Below are 20,646 nucleotides of genomic sequence, written 5' to 3' on the forward strand. Positions count from 1 at the left end.
TTACTTTCTGGGATATTGTATCCTTTTCATCCAAAAATATTGTAAGTGGGTGTCTTTGAGATTAACACTTTTAAGTAACATCACCAAAACTTATCCCAACTTTAACAACAGTAGTTTCTCTTGCTTTCCTTTCCTTTCTCCTTTTTCTCCTTTCTTGTCCTTTCCTTTCTCTCTGACAGGGTCTTGCTCCCAGACTATAGTGGCACAGTCATAGCTCACTGCACACTTGAACTGCTGGACTCAAGCTATCACCCTGCCTCAGTAGCTGGGATTACAGGTGTGAGCCATAGTGCCTGGTCATAATTTCTTAATATCATAAAATTAATACTAAACATTTCCTGATACCTCAAATGTTGTTTTTTAATTTTCTTTTTAGAGATCGGATCCCACTGTGTTGCCCAAGCTGGTCTCAAACTCCTGAGCTCAAGCAGCCCACCTTGGCCTCCCAAAGTGCTAGGATTAGAGGTGTGAGCCACCACACTCAGCCATTCAAGTGTTAAATTGTTGATATGTTCAAATCAGGATCAAAACATCCTGTATTTGCACTCAGTGATTTATTTTTAAAAGGGGTTTCTCTTTCAATCCTGTACTTCTCTTGCAATTTATTTATTACAGTAACTGCAGGGGTTTTTTGTTTGTTTGTTTCCTTTCCCCCATTCAATTTTGTTGATTGCATCCCCCTGGCAGGAATACGTCACAGGTGGTGGTGTGATTCTCTATTGCAGCATTTCAGAAAATACACAGTATGTAGTGGTTTCACTTTGGAGGATATTAAGATTGATCTAGTAGGTTCAAGTGGTGTCAGCCCCATCCATCCATTACAATGCGAAGCTTCCTATCATTTTTTCATCTAATGGTTCTAGATTCACAGATGATCATTACCTAGATCCATAAGTTCGTCAGGGTTTGCAAAATGGTGATCATCTATCTTTCCTTTTGCAATTAGTACATGGAGTTCTATAGAGAACTTCCCCACATTGACTATCTCATTGGCATTCAGTTTGCAGCAGGAAAGGTAGGATGAATGCTTGATTCTTTACCTTTATCAGTTCTCAGATTGTAATGACTCGTTGGCATCTTTCCAAGAGGGTCAATGACATTTAAAAAACTAAATGCACTCACTGATTTTTTACATAATGTGTAACCCATTGCTGTTATCATTTTTGAATGCTAAATTTGTCCTGTTTGAGAAGTTGCAGCATCTTTGAACTGCCTTCTGAGTCTTTTGGGCACAGTTCATGTTATCTTTGCTTTCTTCCTTGCTTTCTGCTACAACCAACATGTCCTAGGCTATCTTGCATATTTCTTGCCCCTACTGAGAATCAGCACTTAACCTCCAAGAGGAGCCAAAGTAACTTTTTCTGGGAAATGCTATTTAGAGATCATAATCTGGAGAACAGGAGTGTGCAATGGGTTGGTCACTGTTCTAGGAGTTTTCAGTGGACACACCTTTTTTTCATGAAAAAAATGTACCATGAGTTAATTCTCATTTTTGTAAATTCAAATATAGGATTGCAGAATTTTAATGTAATGTCTTTGGTTTATATTTGTGTATCTTTTATAGTGAAAAACTTGGTTCACAAAGATACTTTATACTAATTATAAATTCATGAATATTCAGAAGTAGCAATACCAATGTTATTACTGACGAGTACTGAAAACAGCTTAAGATTTCTTCAGTTTTTTCCCCTTGGATTAATGTCTCCCTAGGAAGGTTTGGTCGATTTGTTTTAAAGTCAAATCATTCATTTTCTGTGACAAGACACTTTAACTGCAAAATGTGCTTCATTCAATGTAGTACCTTCATTTAAGGAGTGAGGTGCCATTACACCTCCGTGTGTGTGTTTTGCCAACAGTATCGAAGAAATTTAACAGAGCAGTAGTAAGTTTTGCTTTACTCTTACATTGCAGAATTGTCTGAATTAGCTATTTTCATTCATGTGATGTGTGTAAGTCCTAAACCAAAGAACATTGTTTCTCCGGACTGAGGAGGTTTGCAAAACCTCCAGAGACTGAACTGCTGACCTTCCTTCTCTGGCTCCAGGGAGGCAACTGTACCCAATACACTTTTTGTTGCCATGCTGCGTGCCAGGTTACCCAGCCGCGAGAGGACACTTCCTACCATCAGTGCGCTCAGTCTGGAGCCAGAGACGAAGGCACCAGCAGTTTATTATTAAACAATGGTAGCAGCGCCACGCTGAAGACACGAACGCGCTCTTGTGGAACCCCCCGAGGTCTCCCCCAGGGCTGAATCGTCGACCTGACAGGTAGCCTGCTCCAGCGGATTCCGCCCACGTAAGGTGCAAGGTTTACGCACCAGAGCCGGGAAGCCACCAATTTCAAATTCTCTTTTATTGCCTTATGTCCCTGACTCATGCAGACCAAAGGGTGAGGAGGAGTAATAGCCAACAAGAGCGTCCTGCAGAAAGAAACAACCTGCGTGGCTCGGGAGGAGCGTAAGAGGAAGGACAATACCAAGGGGCAGGAGAGTCGGCTTTCCAGGTCGCGGGGGCGTGGGTGCCCAGCCCGGTTGAGTGCGGGGCGGGGCCTCCCGGGCGGCGAGGTGGGAGGTGAGTTCCCCCGGCCCCGCCTACTGCAGACAGGTTATCCAGGACCTCAAGGTGTGCTGCGTCACCCCGCCCGCGCTGCGTTGATTGGTTCCTCCAGGGAGCCCCCGCCCCCTCAGCTGTAACCGGGCCGGCTTCAGCGTCGCCGCCATCTTTGTTGATGTGTCAGCTCCGCAGGGGCTTGGGGAAACCGCGGCTGAGGGAGTGAGGCGTCGGCTGTTTCTCACCGCGGTCTTTTCCTCCCACTCTTGACTGGTCGGACCCCGTTATGGAAAAGTTGGCCCCTGAGCCACAGCTCCAGCAGCCTCGTTAGGGTGTGGCCTGAGGCTTGGAGAAGTGGGGTGAGTGTCTGAGGGGCGCTTGGGGCAGACCGGGGAGTCGCGGTCGCGGTGCGGTGGGGCTGCCAGCCTTCTGCTCCTTCCTCAGGTCCCAGGGCGGGGGCGAGGGCGAGGGCTAGGTCGAACCGCCTCCCCGCCAGGCTCCTTCGAGGGCGTGGAGGAAGGGGAGGGCTGGGGAACGAGTTTCAAGCCCCTTCCTCTCCCTGCTTTCCTCCTTCGGTTCCGGGACCTTGGAGGTGGCGAAGAGGGGTCAGCGGGGGTTGTGGGGGCTGTGCCTCGAGAGCGTCTGAATTCGAGCCCTTTGCCTGGGCTGCGTGTGAACTGCAGCCAAGCCCCACCTGCTCGAGAATCTTTCCTAGACTCAGTCGCCGATTTCGCTTTTCGTCTGGAGTTGACCATATGTGGGTGTTCTATGTTTACTGTTGTGATGACTTGTTACCCTCTTCCAAACTCTTCCATTACTGTGATTCTAAGTTCCTTAGAAATGATTCTTTGGAGTGTGGATACTGTTCTTTATGTGGTCTTTCAAGGACATCAAGGCATTTCATAAACCTTGATTGGTAAGGACGGGGTTTCAAATTTATGCCTCCATCAGTAGTGAAAAATGGTAAAAACAAAACAGAAACCCTTCCCCAAGTCCCTAAAGTAGCAATCTTGGGAAACAGTGCAGGTGTGATTATTGCTTAGCTGTTAACAGTTTAACAACTTCAGCTCATATTCCCGTCTTGATTTTGTTTAGAGGAAAAAGTCCTGGATTTGGAGTCAGAACATCTGGATTAGAATCCTACTTCTTTCACTTGATAATCTTGTTACCTATGGGAATCAGAAGAGAGAATATAGTAAAAATACGCAGTACAGTCCCAGGTACTTGGCCGTTTTCTCTGCATGTGTGTCATGTTCCTTTGATGCCCAGCTTTTTGTTTCTTCCAAAACTATAGGCCGGGTGTTGTCTTCTAATGTGTGCAGTAAATTAGAGTTTCAGGAGGTGGGGTGGTAGTCATTCAGAAGAAGTTAATCTGCTATTATCTAGGTATGCTAAATAGGTGGGTGTGGCTTTCTCAGCGACTAACTACACCTTAATATTTACCTAAGTGTTAATCTCGTGGGAAGGATTCAGGTTCTAGAGAGATTGATAGTGAAACTGAACTATCTCTGTGTGTAATGTACACTGTTCCCTGTGTAACTGCAATTATTTATCCAACATTACACAAATAAAAAACAGTAGTGATTGGCCAGGTTCATTTTTCTGTTTTATTTTTGGTCTTTTCATGTTATTTTTAATTCAGTGAAGATATTAGATCACGAATCTTTCAGTATTAAGAATTAAAACTTCTTTTTACAGCATAATAGGCAAACGTATAATTACTGAAGATTCTCCCTGGAAATGCATAGATTGTGTTTATTTTTTTAAAGGCCCTGTTAAATTCAGAATAACTGCATATAAACTTAAGGTTTCTTTAAACAGTGGAGATTGCATAGTGTGTCATTGGCTTTTGAGTCCTCTTTATTGCTAACGGAAAGGGTTGACTGGTGTGTGTCACAGTGACCACTCTGACCTTTTAGTTCTTTCACCCATAAACTAAAGAGTTGTTCTTTAATGCTGTGCGGTGACAGCATAGCTGATGATGATTGCTTAGTATGTTCAGTTTAGAAACATCTATTTGCAGCTTTATGCTGACATCACGGAGTGAAGATAAAAGCGTTGCAGTATACTGACTCTAGGGAAGAGACAGTAGGTTGAAGCACAAAGCAGCTTTATTTGGAGATTTAGAAAATAATCTTTCCCTTTGAAGAAGGACTAGTAATCTGCACTTGTTTCTCAAATTCATGCAACGGTTTCGTGTTAAAGTAAGAATCCTTACTCTGAAATTTTTTTTTATTTTAGTAAAACTTAGGTTTTTCTTTTATCGCTACCTTAAAATAAGTAAAGCTGGTTCTTCAGTTTCTCATAAACATATCATTGAGTTTACAGTATTGCAAATGTTATACTTAGTATTCATTTTAGGGGCAGCAGTGAGAGCATAGATAATTTAATCTATTGTTTCAAACTGCTTTGAACTTTTTTAGCTACTGAGATTTTAAAAATGTATTTGGGCTAAAAAGTAAAAAAAAAGGGCAAATACTGAGATGAAGGGATAGTAGACACAAAGTGGAAATCAGCCCCAGCATAGTTTTGATTTAATTGTGAGTTTATTAACATTCGTCTATCATTAAGACACATGAACTGATAGTTGTAGGATTATGTAGACTATGTAATGTGTACCACACTTAACTACATAATCCCACAATAGACTATCAGTTCATATTTTTAATAAACTAGAGCACACCAAATTAACCAACCCTGGCCAAAGGTGGTTTCAAAATTTAAACATTAACCCAAACTTTTTAATATAATGCAGGCTTTTAACTTGAAAAAAAAATTTTTTAAAGATGTTAGCCTTCGTTTTGTTTAGTTTTTTGAGACAAGATCTCAATCTGTCACCCAGGCTGGGGTATAGTGGTATGGTCATAATTCACTGTAGGCTTGACCTGGGCTCAAGCAATCCTCTTGCCTTAACCTCCTGAGTATCTAGGACAACAGGCACAGGCCACCATGCTAATCTTTTTAATTAAAAAATACATATTATTGTTTTTTATAGACCAGGTCTTGCTGTGTTTCCCAGGCTGGTCTCTTAATTCTTGGCCTCATTTCATCCTCCCATCTCGGCCTCCCAAAGTGCTGGGATTACGGGTGTGAGCCACCTGTAAAGGAAGGCTTGAGAGCCTTCCTTTTTGAAAAAGAAACAGATTTTTTTTTACCTTTATTCGTTTTCAGATTTGGAAGAAAATTAGCTGATAATACTTTTCGTGTTTTCTTCGACTCATTGAAGTGCAAGTGCAGTCTTCAAATTAGATTTCTATATTAGTAGGCAATTATTTCTGATAACTTTCTGCTTTAGTATTTTAAAGTATTTATAGGAGATATGTAAAATTACTGAGCTGATACGACATATATGGCGTAACTTGACAATGTGAACTATGATGTAGCCACCGACTGACCCTCTTTTTCATGGAATTTTGATGGACCATAATTTCTGTTTGTGCTGTTACCCTATCACAGGATTTGGTACTATTTGGGAGTTGGTGGAGTTTGGGGGTCTTCCGCCTTCTATTGCTTCATTCTGTTCTTTAAAACATCTTTTTGTGTGTGTCTGTGTGTGATATAATGCATATGTCATAAAGTTCTTGCCTTGCGCCTTGGGTGTAAAGCTAAACATACCCCCACAGGGATAAATAACCGTGGTCTCATAAAACAAACTTTTCAAACTGGTGAACTAAAGGAAACTTTCTTATTCTAGTGCTATGTTTCACTTAAAGGAAATTCAGTATATTACAGTTAAATTTGTGCCAACCATGGTGGCTCACATCTGTAATCCCAGCACTTTTGGGGGGTTAAGGTGAAAAGATTGCTTGATGCCAGTAGTTTGAGATCACCCTGGGCAACATAGCAAGACTCCATCTCTACAAAACATTTTTTAAAATTAGCTGGGTTTGGCGGCATGTACCTGTAGTCCCAGCTTCTTAGGAGCCTGAGGTGGGAGGATCAGTTGAGCCCAGGAATTTGAGGCTGCAGTGACCTCTGACTGCACTCCAACCTGGGTGACAGAGCAAGACTCTATCTCTAATAATAAAATAAAAAATTAAATTTTACCCAAAAGCTTAATAGGATGTGACTACTTTAAAAATCATTTCTTCCTTTTTGTGGAGCTTACGGTGTTTTTTCAAATAGCCCCCTCGGTTTTTATCTTTTAAAAGCAGAATTTTATCTGCATAAATTCACCTTGTATGAAACTTAAGTGTCAGATATTTTCATCACGTGAAACAACATTTTCATGTTTCTTACACAAGTTCTTTTCCATCCTATTATTCTGTTTTTAAAAAGCTAAGTTAAAAATATTAACTGGGTAAGGTGGCATGCACCTGTAGTCTTATCTACTTGGGAGGCTTAAGTGGGATGATTGCTTGAGCCCAGAAGTTTGAAGCTGCAGTGAGCTATGATTGAGCCACTGCATTCCAGCCTGAGTGACAGAATAAGACGCTATTTCTAAACATAAATAAATAAGTAAATAGCTAGCTAGCTTTATCCAGAAAGTTTGTCTTTTAAAGTTAATTATTTATCAAAAATCAGTTATTTGGGGGTTGTGAGCAGGTTACATTGAACTGTGTGGATGCTTTTTTGATTTGATTTTAGTTCTGACATTAATTGCAATATCAAAATCTTGATAGAACTAGTCAGAAAGATGTTATTCTTTTGTTTATGCTGCTTTCAAGGTGTTTTTGGAGCATACATTAAAGCTCTTTTGATGTAGGTACTTTTCCTACAAAGGACGGTAAGCCATTATATTGAAGAACAGGAGTGGTCTCAAGGTCAGTTTGCTTAATGGGTATTACTTGAGAAGTATACAGCTGGTATTATTTAAGAATGGTATGGGCTGGGCACAGTGGCTCATGCCTGTACTCCCAGCACTTTGGGAGGCTGAGGCCGGCGGATCGCTTGAGGTCAAGAGTTCAAGAGAGCCTGGCCAACATGGTGAAACCTCTTACTAAAAATACAGAAATTAACTGGGTGTGGTGGCACACCCCGGTAATCTCAGCTACTCGGGAGGCTGAGCGGGAGAATCGCTGGAACCCAGGAGGCGGAGGTTGCAGTGAGCCAAGATGGCACCACTGCCCTCCAGCCTGGGTGACAGAGTGAGACTCCATCTCAAAAAAAAGAATGGTACTGCAGTTTATAATTTAAAAATTTATAGTCTGTGAATGAAGCCAGATTTCTCTTAATAGACTTAAAACACTTACACATTTCTTTCTTAGCTTCTGATGGAGCCCTGGCAAACCTTAAAGTTAAAATACTGTAACATTAAATAGTGTAGAATTCATAATACTTTAGTGTTTATTGGCAGTAAAATACGAGAATAAAATGAGGATTTCTGTTTTATTCACTGCCATGTTCCCAACACTTAGAATAGTGCCTGCACATATTAATAGATGCTCAATATGTATTTGGTAAAAATGAACATCTAGTTTGGAAATGTGTTTCTTAGTACCTTCGTATGAGACTAGTTGTTTGATAACCTGTTACTGAGTGTCTGTGAGTTTGTAATCACCTCACAGGTTCTTGCCTACTGCACAGATAGAGGCAGTTTACTGAGATAGCAGTATTGCAATAGAGAAGGTTTAATAAATGCAGAGCGCCAGCCAAGTAGTAGTAAGTTAATTACTCAAATCAATCTCCCTGAAAATTAGGAGACTAGAGTTTTTTAAGGATAAATTGGTGGGCAGGGGGCTAGGGAATGGGGAATGCTAATTGGTTGGGTCAGGGATGACTCATAGGGGGTTGAAGCTGTCGTCTTGTGCCAAGTTACAAGACCAGTTGAGCCAGTTTAGTGGTCCAGGTGGCAGGCACCAGCTGGTGCATCAAAATGCAGGGTCTGAAAAATACCTCGAACACCAATCTTAGATTTTACAAACAATAGTAATGTTATATATAGGGGCAATATTTGCAGTTTATCAAATAAACCTAAATTTTTTGTTGTTTATACTGCTAATTAGAAAAACAGGAAATGGAACCAAAAGACAGTGTTTTCATTTATATGGTTCTTGTGTGAAAATAATTTTGTAGAAATGTGAGTTCTTTCATTAAAAAATAAGTTCCAAAGTGGGTAATGGTTGACTTTAAGGCAAGTAAAAGTTGTTTCTTGACCAGTTGCCTACAGCTGATGAGCTCCAGTAAGAGCGAAACCAGTTCTCACCCACTGAAATGATTTCGAAGTGTGAATTGGTCCTGTAGTACTGTGTCAGAAACAGAAACAACTCTAGGGGAGAAAAGGTACTTGAGTTAAAAGAAATTTTGTGACTGTACTGTATTAAATACAGTTTCTCCTAATGAGTAAGAGTTGCTAAAAGGTATTGTAATCTATAATTGTAATTACTATATATATATATATATATATGAGTGTAAATTTGCTTTGTACAAGCACTTCTTTTTTTTAGAGACCTAGTCTCACTCTTGTTCAGGCTGGAGTGCAGTGGTGCCATCATAGCTCATTGCAGCCTTGAACTCCTGGACTCAAGTGATCCTCCCACCTCAGCTTTCTGAGTAGCTGAGAATACAGGTACATGCCACCATGCCCAGCTAACTTTAACAAATTTTTTTTTTGTAGAGATGAGGTCTTGTTATGTTGCCCAGGCTGGTCTCAACTCCTGATCTCAATCAGTCCTTCCACATCAGCCTTCTAAGGTGTTGGGGTTACACACTGCACCTCGGATGTACCAGCACTTCTTAAAATAATCTTACAAATGAATGTCTTGTTTTACATCCTTCCCCTTTAGTCTACTACCTGCCATTCTATCCTTAGTAGCCTCGATGACGGCTCCCCTTTTACCCCATGCCCCTCTCCCCTCAAAAAATTTGAATAGCAACCAAATTGGCCTTCATCAGTATTGTCAACTGGAGGCCTACATGAGGACTCAGCCAACTGTTTTTCTTCTGGTTAATTGTGGACATAATCAAGTTCATCGCTTTTCCCCCCCATCTGCTGCCACTCTTGTGCAGCTATTTATGGTGATGGCTTTGTTGCATATATACACATAGACCATTGTTAACCCCCTCCTTTTCCTTTGGCTGCCAAACAGTATTCATTTGAGCATCATCAGAAGGTGTGCAAGCGGCCAGGTGCAGTGGCTCACGCCTGTAATCCCAGCACTTTGGAAGGCCGAGGTGGGCGGATGACGAGGTCCAGGGACACCATTCTGGCCTACGTGGTGAAACCCCCTATCTTACTAAAAATACAAAAATCAGCTGGGCATGGCGGCTTGTGCCTGTAATCTCAGCTATTTGGGAGGCTGAGGCAGGAGAATGACTTGAACCAGGGAGTCGGAGGTTGCAGTGAGCCGAGATCGTGCCACTGCACTTAGCCTGGCAACAGAATGAGACTCTGTCTTTACAAAAATTAAAATTAAAATTAAAAAAAAAACAACAGCTTGCAAGCTAAGTAGTTATCACATGCCAATTTACATGATTTTCTAAAGGTCATGAGCATATTGCTGAGAGAAGTTACAGAAAGTACTTGCCTTTTGAGGTTAATCTGAGTCTTCCTTAATTTACAGGAGAAGGATATATAAAACAGATTCTAAGCTTGGGTAACCAAATAAACAGCAGGATGACACATTTTTGTTGTTCTACACTGTCTTACACATTGTCATCTTACAACCTCTTTTCCATCCACTGAATGCTGTTTGCTCCCTAGATCACTGTGTAAACCCGGTTGACCCCACCTTCATTTTTATAACCACTGAAGAGCATTTGCAAAAATGCATGTAAATGTAGTAGAGAACATGTTTGGTAGATATATTATTACTATTATATTGCATGAGACTTTAGAGTTTGATTCAGTTCAGAGTGAGGTTCCATTTTCATGCAAGTACAAAGATCATTAAAAGGCTAAAGCTGCCTCGTCAAAAAGGTCACAAGAAAGGCTCTATGTGCTTGATGAGTATAAATGCAGTGTTTTTTAATTTACCCTGAGAGACTATTTTTGTACTTGTGATGAGAGAAAATTTGGAGGAAGATGTGACGTTAGAATTGGTCCTTTAAACATAGGCTTTAGATAGACCTAAGGGAAGAACATTCTAGTTGAGAACAAAGCCATTGAAATGTTAATATGCAAATTGGAGGAATCTCTGAGTTACACTGGTTGGGCTAGTGAAGTATAGTGAAGTGCCAGGATTTCAGGAATGTGTTGAGAGATAAGAATGGAAAAGTAGTACAACTGGTTTACTGAGGAATCTTAAATCTGGGGTATAAACATGAAATGATTTTATTTTTTCCTTACTAGGTCTCCAGTCATACAGCGTAAAACACTCCTAACCTCTGTACTTACTTCTGAAGTGCAGTCCTTTTAAGAATCTCTTAGTCTGATGTAACTATTACGCCGCTTTTGGCTACTACAAAAAACTTACTCCAGAAATTAAGACAGGTTCTAGCCATTAAAATAAAAGAAATGAAGTCACAAACTCATTGTTTTCTCTGAAGAAAAGTTGAAGCTGTTCCCAGCTGCTTGGCATGAGGAGGTGTAATTTGACTCAAAGACGTGCTTCTTCTCCTTATTATTTTTTTATTGTTTTTGAGACAAAGTGTCTCACTCTGTTGCCCAGGCTGGAGTACAATGGCACGATCTCGGCCCACTGCACCCTCCACCTCCTGGGTTCAAGCAATTCTTCTGTCTCAGCCTCGTGAGTAGCTGGGATTACAGGCACCCACTGTCATGCCTTGCTAATTGTTTTTTGTTTTTGTTTTTTGTTTTTTTGAGACAGAGTCTTGCTCTGTCTCCCAGGCTGGAGTGCAGTGGCGCAATCTTGGCTCACCGCAACCTCTGCCTTCCAGGTTCAAGCAGTTCTCTGCCTCAGCCCTGCGAGTAGCTGGGATTACAGGCGGCTGCCACCATACCCAGCTAATTTTTGTATTTTTAGTAGAGACAGGGGAGTTGCATCATCTTGGCTAGGCTGGTCTTGAACTCCTGTCCTCGTGATCCGCCCGCCTTGGCATCCCAAAGTGCTGGAATTACAGGTGTGAGCCACCACACCCAGCCCACAAGTTATATCTTAAAGTGAGTTACTTTGGGTGAGGTAATGTAGGTGGCAGTGCCTCTGAGAATTATTTTATTTTGTCCTAGATTTTGGAATACAGAGTACTTACGAGGTCTTTTATTTACTCCCTTTTTTTGTATTGTCTAAACCAAGCCTTTAATACTAGTGTGTACTTTGGCTTGGTTATAAAATACCTGCAGCAAGATAATGATAATTTGGTTGTTCGGAAACATATTTATACAGAGAGGTAGAGTATTTAGGCCAATGGCTCTATTAATTGATGCCCCAGAGGGCAGTCTAGAAATTAGCATATTTAACAAGCTGGTCTGCTTTTCCTTTCTTACACTTATTCTTCCCATTTTTGAGATTCCTAGAATAATATGTCTCAAATACTAGTCTATATAGTATTATAATACTATAATATGTCTCAAATACCATTTCTGTGCTTACAAGTTTTAATTGAACAAATATTGGAGAACCCACTATGTGCTAGAAACTCTGCACTGTAATTAAGTATACAAGTCTATTCTGATTTACCATGATTTGTTCTTAACAAAATTCTCTCCTGCTTAGCCTTCTATGGAGTCTCCCTGACCAGTCTTCTCTCTCTCTTTTCATCATCCTCTGATAACCACCTTTATCCCAGCCTGATGTAACCATACACGTTTTGTTACTTAAAAATGTAGTGTATCTCTCCATTAGTTTTCCATTAGTTTATATCTCATGTATAAACTAGAGGTATTTTCCATTAGTGTATCTCTCATCTGGAATTATTGCTCTGTTATTTCTGTCAAAACTATGATCTGCCCACTTTTTAATCTAACCTCACGTGGTTTCAGTAACTCATGACCTTGTACATGCTTTGTTGATACCTGACGAAAGAAGTCAACAATTTTTTTTTATCAAGATTGTGGAAATATTGTATAATTATATGTTGTAGGATAATATTTGAAGATGACTAATTTTCATAAAATGAATAGTAACCTCCATAAGCAATTTAAAAATATATTCTAGGCTGGATGTGGTGGCTCACCCCTGTATTCCTAGCACTTTGGGAGGCCAAGGCAGGTGGATCACCTGAGGTCAGGAGTTTGAGACCTCTCTTACTAAAAATACAAAAAATTAGCCAGGCGTAGTGGTGGACCCCTGTAGTCTCAGCTACTCAGGAGGCTGAGGCAGGAGAATTGCTGGAACCTGGGAGGCAGAGGTTGCAGTGAGCCAAGATCTCACCATTGCACTCCAGCCTGGGCAACAATAGTGAGACTCTGTCCCCCCCAAAAAATATATATATATGTGTGTGTGTGTATACATATATTCTAACTTTGTCAAATTAATTTTTAAAGTTGTTTTTATTGACCTAGGCAGTGCATATGGGCTCCATTTTATTCGTACTGGACATTGTTTTTTTCCTGATGAGAATTTGAAAATCACCATAGTACTTCGTAAATTCCTGCCTGGATGGAAAACTAATTTGTACCAGGGATTCTTTATACCCTGACTTCATTATGGCTCAAATCTGGATCTCTGGGCTATACATAGTTGTGTCTTGTTATTTAGGTTTCCTTCTCAGTAAATTTTTATCTGCTTTAATGTGCATTGTTTTGTTATCTTGGTTTGTGATTTCTCTTCTAGTGCTTTTATTGGTGTATTATTTCTCCAGTGTTTTCTTACAGATTTATGAGGTAGTCTTTTTTTCTTTACAGAGCTGAAGGAATTCTCAGCATTCTTTGGCACTCATCTTCTAGTTGCTAGCGTTACTCCTTACCTAACATCTTATGGGGATGATTGGAGAATGGCAGGCTACAACTGAAATTAATTAATGAAGTTGTTTGAATAGAGGGAGGAAAGACAGGCTTTGCAATGGCCTTACTGCTTGTAGCTAGCCAGCTTGGGTTAGCTGTCCTAGTCCTTTTTCTTTTTTCTCAAGGAAAGGCTTTTAAAGGAATTATTAGTGATAAAATTTGTGATGTTAGTTATTCCACATCACAGAGTGTGTTCAAGCTTGTATGGGGTTTTGATTTAAAGTGGTTTTTAATTTTGATGTTTCAATTTCTTAGATGTAAAACGAAGATCAAGAGCAGATTTGAAGAATTACAAAGTGAATTGGTGCCAGTCAGCATGTCAGAGACAGACCACATAGCCTCTGCTTCCTCTGATAAAAATGTTGGGAAAACACGTGAATTAAAGGAAGACTCATGCAACTTGTTTTCTGGTGATGAAAGCAGCAAATTAGAAAATGAGTCCAAACTATTGTCATTAAACACTGATAAAACTTTATGTCAACCTAATGAGCATAATAATCGAATTGAAGCCCAGGAAAATTATATTCCAGATCATGGTGGAGGTGAGGATTCTTGTGCCAAAACAGACATAGGCCTAGAAAATTCTGAACAAACAGCTGATTTTCCTAGTGGAAATTTTGCTAAACAGATTTCAAAAACAAATGAAACAGAACAGAAAGTAACACAAATATTAGTGGAATTAAGGTCATCTACATTTCCAGAATCAGCTAATGAAAAGACTTATTCAGAAAGCCCCTATGATACAGACTGCACCAAGAAATTTATTTCAAAAATAAAGAGCGTTTCAGCATCAGAGGATTTGTTGGAAGAAATAGAATCTGAGCTCTTATCTACGGAGTTTGCAGAACATCGAGTACCAAATGGAATGAATAAGGGAGAACATGCATTAGTTCTGTTTGAAAAGTGTGTGCAAGATAAATATTTGCAGCAGGAACATATCATAAAAAAGTAAGTTTTTTATACCTTTAGGTTATTTTTTTTCCCCACAGGGATTCGAGATAGAATTCTTTAAAGGAAAATATCATTTTGTCCATTTTTACTTCCACATTAGAATCATGCACATAGTAGCTGAACAATAAATGTATAGTTACTGAATGTGTGAGCAAATGTTGAGTTTTTCAAATATCTAATATGTTAAATAGTATAAATGTATTAACATGCTAGAAATTTTTATAGACAACTCAAATTCACTTTTGAAAGAATGTAGAAGTATAATGTCAGAACTAAGAGAAACTCAAAAGGAAATGGCAAGTCATAAAATTCCAAAACTTTTTCTTAAAATCTCCATTCTAAATTCATTGGTTTAAAAAATTAAAATTTAGAGAACAGAATAATTGTCATTCAGTAAATAATAATATATTTTTAGACTTCTTTTGGATTTGTGAACTTATGTTTTCATGATAGTTTAAAATTTACCATCTTAACCATTTTTATGTGTACATTTCAGTAGTGTTACTATATACTCACACTGTTGGACAACCAGTCTGCAGAACTTTTTCACTTTGCAAACCTGAAACACTGGATTCGTTAAGCAACAACACTATTTCCACTTTCCCTTAGCCCCTGGCAACCACCGTTCTACTTTCTGTTGCTGAGTTTGACTACTCATGATACCTCATGTAGGTGAAATCATATACTTGTCATTTGATGACTGGCTTATTTCACTTAGCCTGATGTCCTCATTTATCCATGTTGTAACATGCCAGAATTTCATTTCTTTTTAAAGCTGAATAATATTCCATTGTATGTATATACCACATTTTGTTTATTCATCCATTAATGGACATCTGGGTTCCTTCTGCTTTTTGACTGTTGTTAATAATGCTACTGTGAACTTGGGTTTGCAAGTACTCCAAGGCCCTTCTTAATACTACCCCCTGCTATTGCTATTCATTACTGAAATACTATATTAGATGAATAAACTATATGCTTTTGTACTTGAACCATCAGTGCTGCTGCTGTTCTTGCATTTTATAGGGTAACTTTCTCATTTTCCTGTAGTCTGTACCTATTCTTTTAGACCTTCCTCTTGAGATTATCTCTGATGCCTCTTCCCACTTTACTTAGATCTAGACTCTTGCCACTTTCATATATAAGTTATAAATATATCTTATAAATTATAAGATGTTTTACATTTAATGATAATAGCGGTAAACATGTATATGCTGATAATTATGTGCCTGGTATATTACATACATTAGTTCATGGATTCTTCACAAGAACTCTCTGTGACGTGTATTATTATCCCCATTGTACAGGTGAGTTACCTGAAGCACAGAGAGATAAAAAGTAACTTGTTCAAGGCCATATGCTAACAAATGCAAAGTTGAAATCTAAGCTTTGTTAATGGGGCTTTAGAGCTTTTAAAAATACGGTTATTAGAAATGAGCCAGTTGTAAGTTGTTAAGTGTATCTGAAAATACTAGAAATAGAGTAGAAAACTGGTTTCTCTTTTTTGCTTCATCCTGTCAGAACAGTGGCAGAACAAGTGAGTAGAATAATCATAATTCTGATGTCTGCTATTTGGAAGATACCCATTGGCATTTGCCAGCTCTGTTGTCTTGGCCAAGTCAGCCTCTTTGAGTGAAAGATTCTTTCACCTGAGAGTGACAGTACTTACCTGATGGAATTGTTTGTGGACATTAGGACATCACACAAATGTCAGGTGTTATTTTAAATCGAGGTTAATCTCTAGTTAATCTCTGGTTATACACATAATGTTTTAAATTCCAGATAAAATGCTGTGTGATTCAGGTTAGCTCTAAAACAACTAGATTTTTTTCTTAACTTTTTCCTTCATCTAATTTTCTATGAAGAAAACTGCCTTTTACTTTCTTTGAAATTTTCTTGAATCCATCTATTTCCAGATATTTTTGTGTATACATCTATTCCCCCATTTTTGCCCCAGCTTTATTGAAATATAACTGATAAAAATTGTATATATTTAAAGAGTACAATGTGATGATTTGATATACATTGTGAAATGATTACCACAATCAAGTTAGTTAACACATCTGTCACATCACAGTTACCTTTGTGTGTGTAGTGAGAACATTTAAGATCTACTGTCTAAACAAATTTCAAGTGTGCAATATGATGTTATTAACTGTTATCACCATGGAGTATATTAGATCCCCAGGACTTACTCATTTTATAACTGAAAAGTCTATAGGCTTTGACCAACATCTACCCTTTTCCCTCACCCCCTGTGCCCTCGCAAGCACCATTCTTCTCTTTATTTCTGTTCCTTGATTTTTGAACACATCAATATTACTGTCTAAAGTTTCAACCGAATTCTTTTTTTTTTTTTTTTTGAGACGAGGTGTGCTTTTTTATACAGGCTGGAGTGCAGTGGTGTGATCTCAGCTCACTGCAACCTCTGCCTCCTGGATTCAAGCAATTCTCCCACCTCAGGCTCCCAAGTAGCTGGAACTACAGGTGCCTACCACTACACCCAGCTAATTTTTGTATTTTTAGTAGAGACAGGGTTTCGCCATGTTGGCCAGGCTGGTCTCAAACTCCTGACCTCAAGTGATCTACCCGCCTCAGCCTCCCAAATTTCTGGGATTACAGGCGTGAGCCCCCGCGCCTGGCCCAAAATTGTTCTTTTTTTTTTTTTTTTTTTTTTTTTTTGAGATAGGGTCTTTCTCTCTCTCCCAAGCTGGAGTGTAGTGGGCGTGATCTCAGCTCACTGCAGCCTCAACCTCCTGTGCTCAATTTGTCCTCTCACCTCAGCATCCCAAGTAGCTGGAACTACAGGTGTGCATCACTATGCTCAGCTAATACTTTTGTGTTGTTTTTTTTTGTTGTTGTAGAGATGGGGTTTCATGATGTCGCCCAGGCTAGTCTGGAGCTCCAGAGCTCAGGCGATCCACCCACACTGGCCTCCCAGAGTGCCAGGATTATAGGCATGCACCACTGTGACCAGCCCAAAATTCTTTTTTTTTTTTTCTTTCAGACGGAGTCTCGCTCTGTTGCCAAGCTGGAGTGCGGTGGCGGATCTCGGCTCACTACAACCTCCGCTTCCCAGGCTCAAGCGATTCTCCTGCCTCAGCCTCCCGAGTAGCTGGGACTACAGGCATGCGCTACCATACCCAGCTTATTTTTGTATTTTTAGTGGAGACGGGGTTTCACCATGTTTGCCAGGGTGGTCTCGATCTCTTGATATCGTGATCTGCCCGCCTCGGCCTCCCAAAGTGCTGGGATCAAAATTCTTAATTAAGAATAGTTGTTTATATATAGCATATGCATTTGGCACATAAGTAACAAATTGAGTATTCACTGCTCTTCACTTCCCCCTCCCTTTATTATTCGCTTGTGAACTATAGCCAGGACTCTTGTGTCTCAAGCAGTTTTGTGTAGCACACTGAGTATGCCTCACATAAATGAGCTAAGTTAAACCACTGTGTCATAAAAGGCTTGAATAAGCATGCATGTATTGCCTTTTTTCCAAACGTTTTTATGATTGTTTCCTCACTGTATTCCTAGGCTCAACTGTCACCTTTTCAGAGAAGCCTGTCTGGACTACTTATCTAAAATAGCAGCTCAAGTCACTCTCTGGCTTTTCGCTCTCCTTTATTTTTCTTAATAGGACTTAATCACCAGCTGACATTTTGTTATATATCTAGGGTCTATTTTTATTTTATCCCCTAGAATGAATGTAAGTTCCACCAGGGCAGGGGCTATCTGCTGACATATTTCCCACATGAAATAGATGCCGAGTAAGTACTTGTTGAGTTAATGAGTGATCTTCGAAGTGGAAGGTGGAAAGGCCTGGGGCTTTGGTACTAGACCTGGATCCAAAACAAAATTCAGAGTTCAACTGCTTACTAGCTGTGTGACCTGGAACAAGTCTTAGGCTTCAGTTTTGTTTTGCTATTAATATTTTATTTTTAGAGACAAGGGTCTTATTCTGTTGCCCAGGCAGGAGTGCAGTGGAGTTCACTGCAGCCTGGAACTCCTGGAATCAAGTGCCTCTCCTGGGACTCGTGGCGTGAGCCATCATGCCTAACTAGTTTTTTTTTTTTTAATTTGTAAAACAGAAGTGATAGTAATAATTTCATAGACTTATTTTGAATGCTAAATGAAATAATACACTTTTTTAAACTAAAAAAACTAAATTTAACCAATAGCAAATGTGCAATAAGTGTCAGGTTACAGCTAAGGCCTCGAGTACTTGCTGTTAACTTTCTTAGGTATCTTAGCACTTTGCAAGCAGTTTTTGAGATTTTATTTCTCTTTTTCTAGGGGAATTCAAGATGATATTTCTGCCTAGATTTTATTTTGCTGTTTTACGTTGACTGTACATTATAACTATTAGAATATCATTAAAATAGTTAAAATCTAAAGCAAGACTTCAGCTTTAGCAGTATGGCCCTTTGGGGCCAGATTCTTTGTTGGAGTTGTCTTGGGCATTGTAGGATGTTTTTAGCAGCATCCGTGGCCTCCATCCACTAGATGCCAGTAGCAGCCCCTACCCCTGTTACGACAACCAAAAATGTCTTCAGACAGATTTGCCTGGAAGGGCAAAATTGCCTGTCGTTGAGAACCACTTATTTGAAGAGTGTCAATGCTGACAGGATTGGTGCATAATTGAGATACCTGAAGGTATACATTTGGAAGAGTGTGCTTTTCATTCATCTGATTATATTTTGATTTGAAATATTCATATTTCTAGGGAAAAGTTAATAGCCTAATTAGCCAGAGAATCTTTTGCAAAGTATTATGTTTCACTATAAAATGATTATTTAGGAATGTTAATTTGTTAACATTATAATGAATAATTATAGATATCTATACCCTAATCTGTAAACAAATTATATTCCACATATTAGTTTATCTCCATTTTAAATTATGTTTTACATATACTGCCCTTTTTATATTTAGGTTAATTAAAGAAAATAAGAAGCATCAGGAGCTCTTCGTAGACATTTGTTCAGAAAAAGACAATTTAAGAGAAGAACTAAAAAAAAGAACAGAAACAGAGAAGCAGCATATGAACACAATTAAACAGGTAAAAAAGAAAAAAATCTTCAAAGACCATACTTCAATTAATAAAATAAATACATTCATGGCAACTGGTTGTGGCAGCTCTCGCCTGTAATCCTAGCACTTTGGAGGCCAAGGTGGGTGGATTACTTGAGCCCAGGAGTTTGAGACCAGCCTGGGCAACATGGTGAAACCCTGTCTCTACAAAAAACAAAAACAAAAAAACCCCAGAAAATTAGCTGCATCTGGTGGCATGCGCCTGTAATCTCAGCTATTCAGGAGGCTGAGGTGGATGGACCACTTGAGCCTGGGAGATTGAGGCTACAGTGAGCTGAGATCGTGCCACTGTACTGCAGCCTGGGTGACAGAGTGAGACCTTGTCTCAAAAAAAAAACAAAAAAAACTTTCGTATAAGTTGAAGTTCTATAAGGTAAATCATATTCTAAATGCAGAGAATTGCGTGGCATTTAAACCATTCTCTTTTACAAAGTAGGACTCATAGCCTGATGTATTTCCTTTTATGTAAGTTTATTCTTATATGTGTGACTGCTGTACTACATATAGTAGAACACATTCCGTTATGTTCAAAATAAGCAAAAAGACGATTTGAGTTGACAGTCAACTAGACTGTTTTTGCCAATAGGGAGGAAGCAATAGAAATATAAAAGTTTATGTCTGACATTAGGATGTTTTAAGTTTATATTTTGGTGTGGTTCCATTCTCAGTATTTTTAAAAACTATATTGTGAAGGCTAGATTGCATCTGGCTTACTGGCTTTCCTAGCCTGTCCTTTTCTTTCTTTTTTTTTTTACTTTTTATTTTTCTTTGAGACAGAGTTTTGCTCTCATCACCCAGGGTGGAATGCAATGGCACAATCTCGGTTCACTGCAATCTTTGACTCCTGGATTCAAGTGATTCTTCTGCCTCAGCCTCCCAAGTACCTGGGATTATAGACGGCCACCAACCACACCCAGTCAGTTTTTGTATTTTTATTAGAGACAGGGTTTCACCATGTTGGCCAGGCTGGTCTTGAACTCCTGACCTCAGGTGATCCACTTGCCTTAGCCTGGCCTCCCAAAGTACTGGGATTACAGGCATGAGCCACTGCCCCCGACTCTTTCTAGTTTTTAAATGAACTCCTCTGATGCATGAATCAACAAAGTGAATATTCAGACTAATAGCAAAGCTGAGCTGCTCTTTATTTTTGAGGTGCTTTTTCTTCTGTGAAAAGGATTAGAAGCATTCTAGCCTTAAAAGTATTTCATTTTGTCTCATCTTTCACAGAAAGTTATATAACGAAAATAACAGTAAACAATTGGTAAAACA

General features: G+C 39.3%; 1 protein-coding gene across 2 annotated transcripts in view; it reads left to right on the top strand.

Annotated features, from left to right (window-relative positions):
* Positions 1-2,337: 2,337 nt before the first annotated feature.
* The window catches only part of CCDC186 (coiled-coil domain containing 186), a 54,205-nt gene continuing 35,896 nt past the window's right edge, over positions 2,338-20,646 (top strand). The window contains exons 1-4 of one of the 2 annotated variants that reach the window (XM_011967502.1): positions 2,718-2,908; positions 3,645-3,769; positions 13,588-14,280; positions 19,219-19,345. In XM_011967502.1, coding sequence (XP_011822892.1) covers positions 13,649-14,280; positions 19,219-19,345 — 759 coding nt within the window. In that variant the 5' untranslated portion in view covers positions 2,718-2,908; positions 3,645-3,769; positions 13,588-13,648. Of the gene's footprint in view, positions 2,909-3,644; positions 3,770-13,587; positions 14,281-19,218; positions 19,346-20,646 lie in introns of both variants that reach the window. The other variant, XM_011967501.1, reaches the window with a different exon arrangement.

This window comes from Mandrillus leucophaeus, unplaced genomic scaffold, assembly GCF_000951045.1.
Source record: "Mandrillus leucophaeus isolate KB7577 unplaced genomic scaffold, Mleu.le_1.0 Scaffold80, whole genome shotgun sequence".
Taxonomy (NCBI): domain Eukaryota; kingdom Metazoa; phylum Chordata; class Mammalia; order Primates; family Cercopithecidae; genus Mandrillus; species Mandrillus leucophaeus.